The sequence below is a fragment of the Protobothrops mucrosquamatus genome, unplaced genomic scaffold, assembly GCF_001527695.2.
Source record: "Protobothrops mucrosquamatus isolate PMUCROS unplaced genomic scaffold, P.Mucros_1.0 scaffold479, whole genome shotgun sequence".
NCBI lineage: Eukaryota > Metazoa > Chordata > Lepidosauria > Squamata > Viperidae > Protobothrops > Protobothrops mucrosquamatus.
This window is the reverse complement of record NW_015386799.1, coordinates 291,879-300,874: the sequence shown is the minus strand read 5'-3', so window position 1 is coordinate 300,874 and position 8,996 is coordinate 291,879. Positions and strand designations below refer to the sequence as shown.

The 8,996-nt window shown below is 40.2% G+C and overlaps 1 protein-coding gene across 1 annotated transcript in view; it reads left to right on the top strand.

Annotated features, from left to right (window-relative positions):
- Nucleotides 1–1,219: 1,219 nt before the first annotated feature.
- Nucleotides 1,220–8,996, top strand: part of RUFY2 (RUN and FYVE domain containing 2) — a 36,545-nt gene continuing 28,768 nt past the window's right edge. The window contains exons 1-4 of the mRNA XM_015816661.1: nucleotides 1,220–1,317; nucleotides 3,599–3,772; nucleotides 6,507–6,624; nucleotides 8,394–8,495. Of these exons, the coding sequence (XP_015672147.1) occupies nucleotides 1,221–1,317; nucleotides 3,599–3,772; nucleotides 6,507–6,624; nucleotides 8,394–8,495 (491 nt within the window). The 5' untranslated portion in view covers nucleotide 1,220. The remainder of the gene's footprint in view (nucleotides 1,318–3,598; nucleotides 3,773–6,506; nucleotides 6,625–8,393; nucleotides 8,496–8,996) is intronic.

Genomic DNA, 8,996 nt, shown 5'->3' with positions numbered 1-8,996 from the left:
CTTATAAATCTCATCTGCCATTAAACTGTAGCAGCCTTCCAAACTTGATTAAAAACAGCCACTCCTAATGAATGAAAACATAACCTGAAGGCTAAAGCAGTGTTTCTGAATGGCAACTTTTAAGATGTGTGGACTTCAACTCCCAGAATTCCCCAGCAAACATGGGCAACATCTTAAAGTTGCTAAGTTTTAGAAACACTGGCCTAGAAATTCCCTGCCCTTGCAGTACGCCAGTTTCTCTTCTCATCCTTAACTATCTTATCTGATAAACTATTCTGGTTAAATTATTATTAGATTAGCTTCAGCTGCACTCCAGTGTTGCTTATCACAGGAGTGATTTCTTAGTGGATGCCTGTAGGATTCTGCTATTATGCACTTCCTTTATGCAATATTTTTTTGAGTCAGTGGGATTGTAGGATCATAACCATATAATACAAAGCTGCAGGGAGACCCCGAGAAAGAAATACTTAGAAACAGTGTGGAGAGAACTTGGGCTGTAGGTAAAGCAATCATATTTTCTTGGGGGAAAAATAAGACAAACCTGAAAAAAGGAGCAAATCTGAAAGAGATTCATGAGGATTAAAATGTTTGTAACTGCTTTACAAAAAAAAAAATTCAATACCAAAATCAAGAAAACGTTCACAAAAATGCATATATTAATAAAAAAAATACCAAAACAGCATATATACATTTATTTTAAAAAAGACTTAAATTTCCATATTTTTCACATGAACACGATTGCGCATTAAGTGGTACCTCTTTGTATGGCCAAAAAAACCCAACCCAAATAAAGGACAGAAGTCAGTTTTTGAAAAATAAATCTCAAGGGTAGCTTTCTGAAATAAAGGCTGTATAATCTTTGTAGCTAGCAGGAGAGACCATACATCTGGTTGCGACAGACACGTGTACCTAACCAGATTTTTGCAAAACGCTTGCCAGATTTTTTTTTTCTAAACCAAGTCTTTAAAATACCGGTTTGGCATTCTTGAAAGCAAGAAGGACAAGACCAGTTGTGGCTTGTTTCTGCCAGTCGTGCTTCCTTTAGGTTCAAGATCGGAGGGTGGCCGTTAAAGCGGCACCCCGATTGCGCCCGGGGACCCGACTCTTCCCGCGCCGGCTCCGCGTCCGTCCTGGGCACGGCGCCATCTCGGTCCTCCGGCCGCGAGAGGCGCAGCGAGCCAGGCTGGGGGAAGCGGGAGGAGGAGGAGGAGGAGGCGGAGATGGGTGATGAAGAGGGCTGGAAAAGGGCCGTGAAAGCAGCCAAGGCTGGATCCGCGCTGAACTGCTCAGGCAGCTGCTGCACCTCGCTGGCCATGGGTAAGGTGCAAGAGGGGCGACCGGGCCGGGCCGGGCCGGGGAGACAGGAGGCGAGGGAGCCTCCTGGCTCGGCGGGCGTTCCCGAAGCGCCGGAGGAGATGCTGCTCTTCTCCTCTGGCTGAGGGGCCAAAATGGCTGGAGAGGGGCTGCAACCGAGGCCGCCTTTTCAGCGACTCCTGGATACCAAGAGCGAGTCGGCCGCAGGCGTTTGCTTGTGCACTGCCAACGCCTCGAAGCCGTGCGTGTCGCTGTGTGTGTGTGTGTGTGCAGGAGGGTCGAAGTCCGCAGTCCTCGGAGACCGCCGGCAACGCCTGTCCACCCGTCGCCCCTGCCCTTCGTCTCTCCCGGGGCGCGCGCGGGGCGCAGGATCTGGCGCTGCCGGGACCGGGGATCTTCCCTTCTGCCTTGTTTTCCTTGCGGGGGTCTCCCCGGGGCAGCAGGGGCTTTCAGGGGCCAGCGAAAAAGACGGGGATCGCGCGGGGATCGCGGCCCCTTTTGGCTTTCAAAGAGCCGGAGGCGTTGCCGGGAGCTCGGAAGAAGGGCGGCTCCCTGCAGCCCAGAAGTCGCGTTTGCTGGGCGGTGGTGGTTCCCGCCTGGGGCTTTGGAAACAGCGGTGCGCCTCGTCGCTCCGGGAAGAGAACGAGAAGCCCTCGCCTTAAAACTCCCCGTGAAAAGCGAGGCGGCTCTGAGCCCGGTTAGGATTCTGATTTTAAGAAGGGAGATCTGTTTTACTATCCCCAGGGCCCTTCTTAGAGTAATTCTGGAGTAATTTTTAAAATCAGGCGCGCGGGGCCTGCCAAGGGAAAATGCTCTGATCTGATACAGTAAGGCAGTGGTTCTCAACCTTTTTAATGCTGCGACCCCAACCGGTCGTAAGTCGAGGACTAAACCGGTCGTAAGTCGAGGACTACCCAACCGGTTGTAAGTCGAGGACTTTCCCTGCCCGGGAGCGCTGCGCATGCGTGGTTCCGCCCCCTGCGCCGGCCGAGGCGTAGCTGGCAAGCGGCAGAGACGGAGCAGGCCGACCACCAGCTGGCCCAGCCCAAGGGAGGTAAGGCACCCGCTGGAAAAGGGGAAAAAAATGGCGGACAAAAAAAATGGTGGACAGCCTTGCTTGGCGACCTCCGTGAAATGGTCCCGACCCACAGGTTGAGAACCACTGCAATAAGGGCTAGCAGGGAACAGAATTGAGATAACGCTGGGCCAATTTATGGAGAGTTGCTTATTGCTGGCTACACTTTTGGGTGGTTGTGGTTGCCCCCTAAACCGGAAGCAGCATATTTAATTGCCAGTTGCGAGGGAATCATCCTTCCCTTTTGAGCTTCCAAAATCACACTTGGTGGATTGCTGGGTGCCAAGGAAAGCTGCCTGGATGGGAAAGAATATTCCCACCATCTGAGTCTCCTGTTCTGGCCAGGGTTACTTCAGCAACAACAATTATGATAAACATATCGATGATAGTAGCACATGGTAAACAATCATATGGAATAAGAATAAAAAAAGTCTTGAAAGTGGACATTTCAGTATCCAGAGACAGCAGAATAGAAAAGAATGAACTGGAGGAAAATCACAAAATACAAAGACCTGCAGATAGAAGCAGAATGACTGTGGCAAAAGAAACCCAAAAACCTCTGGAACACTACTAAAACACCATCGCCATTGACAAATTCATCATCAGTCAATTGCAAAAGGCAGCTTTACTTGGAACAGCTTACATTCTGCAGTATCTTCAGTGCCATCAAACAATATCTGCCTATCCCAGTCCTTGGGAAGCACTCAGTAGGTGGATAAACATGCCCTTCTTTCCTTCATTACAAACATAATTGTTAGGTAAACTGTGAGCCACAAGGTAAATACATTATTATAACCAGTTGGTTTTAGTTAAACACGAAGTGTAAATCTCTTCTTTGAGATGTCAACATTTAAAATTCATAAACCGATAAAAAGAAAAAAATAACTATGCTTCCCCATACTGTGAAACGGGTTTATTCTAAGAAATAAGCATCACATGATGTGTCATTGTTAAAGTGCACTAAATTGCACTAAATTGGAATCGGATTTTAGCTGATATTGCAGTATCGGTGACATGATCTCTTATTACTGGCTTTGCTGGAAATACCCATATTTCTTAGCACAGTGCGCTCTGTTGCTTTGATGTTTTTTCCCCTTTCACTTTCTTAGATTAGAACACAGTTGTTCTTTAATCAATAAAATACATTCCTTAATCAATTCTCTCTCTCTCTCTTCCTCTCCCTAACCTCCCTCCCTCTCTCTTTCTCAGCTGTGAAAGACCCCCTGGCGATTGAAAGAGCAAATCTATTGAACATGGCTAAACTGAGTATAAAGGGACTCATTGAATCTGCTCTAAGCTTTGGGCGAACTCTTGATTCTGATTATCCACCTCTCCAGCAGTTTTTTGTTGTCATGGAACACTGCCTCAAACACGGCCTGAAAGGTACAGATAGCATTTTGGGGTGACTGAGTCTTTTCATCCCATCACCATTTTATTCTATATTTGGCCACTTGAGAGGGTCATTTTGGACTGGCTACTTCCTTTTGCATTGAGAAATAAGTATTGTTTTCAATCACAGCGTGTATCAGTGTTTCTCAAACTCAGCAACTTTAAGATGTGTGGACTTAACTCCTAGAATTGCTGGCTGAGGAATTCTGGGAGTTGAAGTCCACACTTCTTAGAATTACTGAGGTTAAGAATCACTGGTATAGACTGCTGCATGCTAGCTTACCCATGTTTACTTTCATTTTTCCTGCAATTTCCTGCAAACTTTCCTTTCTAAATCAATTCAGAAGGAAGCTGTGACTTCCTCCTTTGAGTTCATCAGTATTATTTCATAGCCAGTTTTACTTCATTGGATTCTGAATGACATGAGTTTGGTTCATTTGTTTTGACCAGCTTATTCCCATTATTTGTTGGCTGCCTAGAAGTGTGATCTTGGTTTTTTCTTACTTTTTCTTCACTTACTACCGAGTATAGTTGTAAGTATAGTTTTATGGCTGGCTGCAGTGGCTGTAAAAAAAAGTCACTGACATGTCATTAAATTAAACTTGTTGATGCTCTATAAATATAAAAAAAATGTTTATAAACATCCCCAATACAGGTAGTCCTCAATTTACAACCATTTGTTTAATGACTAAAGTTAAAGACACTGGAAAAAAGTGACTTAAGACTTTTTCCACGCTTAATGACCATTGCAGCATCTCATGGTGACATTGTCAAACTTCAGACACAACAGTTGCTGTGTCCTGGGGTCATGTGATCACCTTTTGTGACCTGACAAGCAAGGTCAATGGGGAAGCCAGGTTCACTTAAAAACCAAGTAATTAACTTAACAACTGTGATGATTCACTTGACCAGGGGTAGGCAACCTTGGCTCTTTTATGACTCGTGGACTTCAACTCCCATCAGGAATTCTGGGAGTTGAAGTCCACGAGTCATAAAAGAACCAAGGTTGCCTACCCCTGCACTTGATTAATGACCGTTTCTTCAGAGCAAAAGGCGCTGGGAAAGGGAGGATGCTCATTCGTTTACGACTCCTGAGGGAAATAATCAGTAACACAGATCATGACACAAATAACTTTGACATCTTGAATTTCTGATAATCCTGTTTAGTTTACTCCGTATGTTTCCCTTGAAGGTTATTAGGTAGTATTAGAAAATCTGTGACTCCTCTTTTGTCTAATTCAGGGGTAGGCAACCTTGGCTCTTTTATGACTCGTGGACTTCAACTCCCAGAATTCCTGAGCCAGCATGGCTCAGCTTGGAAACCTCTCCCTTTCCCCTCAGCATGGCTGGCTCAGGAATTCTGGGAGTTGAAGTCCACGAGTCGTAAAAGAACCAAGGTTGCCTACCCCTGCACTTGACTAATGTGGCATGAAAGGTCATAAAAATGGAGCATATTTAATATATGATAAAAAGGTGGATACAAATTTCAAGGCTCATATTTTAAGGAGTGCTTTATTACGAGTTTGGAAGAAATATTATTATAAATTAAATTATAAAATTCCTATATGGGCAGCTCCAGCACAGGTAATAGAAGGGATATCTAGGGGAGTTAATTTGGATAAAGTTTCTTATAAGGAATTACTTCGTCCGTTTGGACAAAGTTGGCAACTTAAATCATTAGCAGATTTGAAACAAGAAAATATTGTGTATTCATGGTTTTATTATAATCAATTGTTAATGAGGTGGCGTATGGATCAAAAAGTTGGTATTACTATGCAGGATGAAAATTTGATTGTATGTATTCTAATTTACAACCTAAGTGCTGGAGATGTGGAAACTTAAATGCAACGTATTTTCATATGTGGTGGACATGTAGGGAGGTTAAAGTATTTTGGATTAAGATTTGGTGGAATATTCAAAATATTTTTAAGAAAAAGATAAAGTTTAAACCACAGATATTTTTGTTGGGTATTTTGGAAGATTTGGATGCAAAAGAAATGGAGTTGATGTTGAATCTTATAACTGCTGCAAGATTATTAATTGCTCANTTTTGGAAAACGAAATGTTTACCTACTATAGAAGATTGGGTATTTAAAGTCTCAAACTTAGCAGAAATGGCCAAGATTTCCGCTTATGTGAAGGATTACTCACAAGAAAGATATATGTCGGTTTGGAGAAGATAGATTGATTATATTGAGTTTAAATATGGAACAAAAAAATATCATTTGGTTTTTGAATGAATTTCTGAGTATTATTTTTGTTTAAAAGTTATAATGTTATTTAGTTTTATTTTTAATATTTAAAATTATGTTAATATTATGGTATTTAATAATTGTATATTTGTTTTAAAAGAGAGTTAAAGGAAGTTATAGATTTGTTAGATTAATAGTTGATTAATGTTAGTTAGATTATGATTATTTTATTGTTAATCCTGTGATTGGCTCTGGGAAGTGAGGGGGGGGAGGGATGGAGGGTTGGGTTTGGGGGAGGGGGGATTTATATTGTAAAATTTTATAAAATTTTCAATTTAAAAAAAAAATGGAGCAAAACTTACTTAACAACTGTTTTGCTTAGCAATGGAAATTTTGAGGTCAATGGATGACCACCTATACTTGTATGTCTTATCCAGCAAGTATTTCAGATGCTCAGGGAAGAAATATATTAAATGTTCCAAGAAAGCAAAACAAGGTATAAAAAGTCAAGATGTGTTTATTTTTTTTCCTTCTAGTAAAAAAATCTTTTCTAAGTTATAATAAAACCATATGGGGCCCTCTGGAACTTGTAGAAAAATTGTATCCAGAAGGTGAGGAGATTGCTGCTAGCGTTAGAGATTTACCTGGTCTCAAGTAAGTTGTTTTATTGAAATATTTCCTTCACTGCTTTTCATACATAAATCATGAGAATGAACAAGGATTCATTTTCCACAGTTAAATGTATGTAACTTTTCTTAACCTCATAGAACAAGGGTGTCAAACTGCTGGCCCGTGAACCGGATGCGGTCATGGAGAAACCGCGCCCACCCCATTGCCAGCAATGGAAAAAAAGTCACAATACGTCACAACACGTCACGTGACATGAGTTTGACACCCCTGTCATAGAATATTCTGTGGGTGAAATAATGTTGTTATTCAAAATTGTAAGAAAGGAAGACACGGGGTTTTGTCTGATGCAAAGAAGGCAAGATAGAAATTCTATCAGATTCGGATTATTTGACCATTTATTGTCTAACCTGGCCGCAGTTTTGCTCAGATTTTTGAGGCAAGGTTTTCCAATCAATACCATAGAGTGCCAAAAATTGAAGCTGGGATCTTATCCATCCAGAGGTCTGTTCTCCCATTGAGCAGTATTCCTTTGCAACTGCCAGCACTCAAAAGGAGACCTGACAATGGGCATAGTTGTGTTAAAGTACAATCCATCAATCTCTGACCCAGCAGAAAAGTGGTTCTTTTTTTAAAATATGTTTTATTAATTTTTTAACATAATCACCTTAATATTCGGTAAACAGTGTGTTTGTCTGGGTTTACATTTACGAAACATTCACTAACATTTGATTTCTATAATCTATAATCCACATAATAACTTTACTTGATTTCCTCTTTTTCCCATAATGTTCTCTTTTACCAACCTTAAGTTAATACAATTCTTGTTGTTTTAATGAATGATGATTGAGTATAAAAGTTTTCTAATATTTCTACAGATAATAATCACATCAATATAATATTCCCTTTTCTATTCTGGTCATTCTGGTTGTCTCATCATAGATCCTGTTTACAGTTCTTGTTTACATTTGTTTTTCCAACAATGTTCAAAACATTCTTACTGGTTAAGATTTTCTCAAAAGTTAATTACATTTAAATATTTAAGTTTATTTTTTCTCATGTAAGCCAAACCAATACTTTTACCTTTCTTAAGGAATAAATAAGATTAAAAAAAGAAAAAAGAAGAATAAGAATAAAAAGTGGTTCTTATCACAAATTAAGTAGGGGAAGATTTTAATAAAATAACTAGAATATGAAATATTGGTTCTGATGTGATTCAAAAATGCTATTCATAAAACCAGGAGCTGTTAATTGAAAGAAAGAATTATTATAGGTACCCATGTCATACAAAGGACTCTTAGTGCCTTACAAGAGTAGACTTAATCTTTCTTGAATATTTCAATAGAATAGAGTCCTATGGAGTATGGTCTCCTTTGAATGTCCCCCTCCAAGTCTCAGTGACCCACCCCTAGATGGAATGACCCGGCCTTTGATCTTACACCAACTGCCCATTGCAGAAACCACAGGGTTAATCTCCTTCCTCAGAAAAAAACAAAACAAAATGGGATGATATTTGCCCAAATATAGGGCAGGACATTATCTTTTATTTTGTGTCTTAAGAGTTTTCTCAAGTAAATGTTTAAATCAGAAGGTTTTTTTTTTATAAAAACAACTTTTTGTTGAGAGTGTAAAGTGGCTAAAATTGAATATAGAATGGTTAAGAACATTGTTCCAAATAAAGATGGAAAATAGCTTAATCCCTACCTCTTTATTAGAAAGCATATTGAATAGTGTTAGAAATGGCAGCTCTGACTAATGTGTCTCCATGCTGTGAACTGTTTCTGTTTTTAAATCAGAACTTCCTTAGGACGCGCTCGGGCTTGGTTACGTTTGGCACTTATGCAAAAAAAGATGGCTGACTATCTACGTTGTCTCATCCTTCGGAAAGATCTCCTCGGGTGAGCCCTTATTCAGGTTCTTATTAAAACTCAGTGCTTTGATTGCGAACAGAATTGTGCACATTGATTGTTTTGCATTGTAATTAGAACTTAGCTAAAATATTTATTTTCTTAGCTAAATAAAAGAAGCAGAAGCAGAAGCATTTCACTTTTCTTCTGAATTATAAATTTCAATAAAATGTTCTAATTGAGTGACTTGACATCTTTATTTTTAGAAGGTTTGGTCGAACAAAAAAAGAAAGGGGGCATTCTAACGTTCATTCAGGTTTTGACAGTAGTATAGTATAAACCAGAAGTCAACAGTACAATGCCTGTGACTTGCCACAGCAATGGCAATAATATATTCTTTCTCTTTTGCTGTTTAATGTATTCTGCAAATTTACATCATGCTGCCAGCTGTTGGAAAAGGTGCATACCCAGAGCATAAAGTGTACAAAATGCAGTTGCACAATATTTAATTTTATACTTGCAGAACTAGGCTTTTTTTTTTTTTTTTTTTTT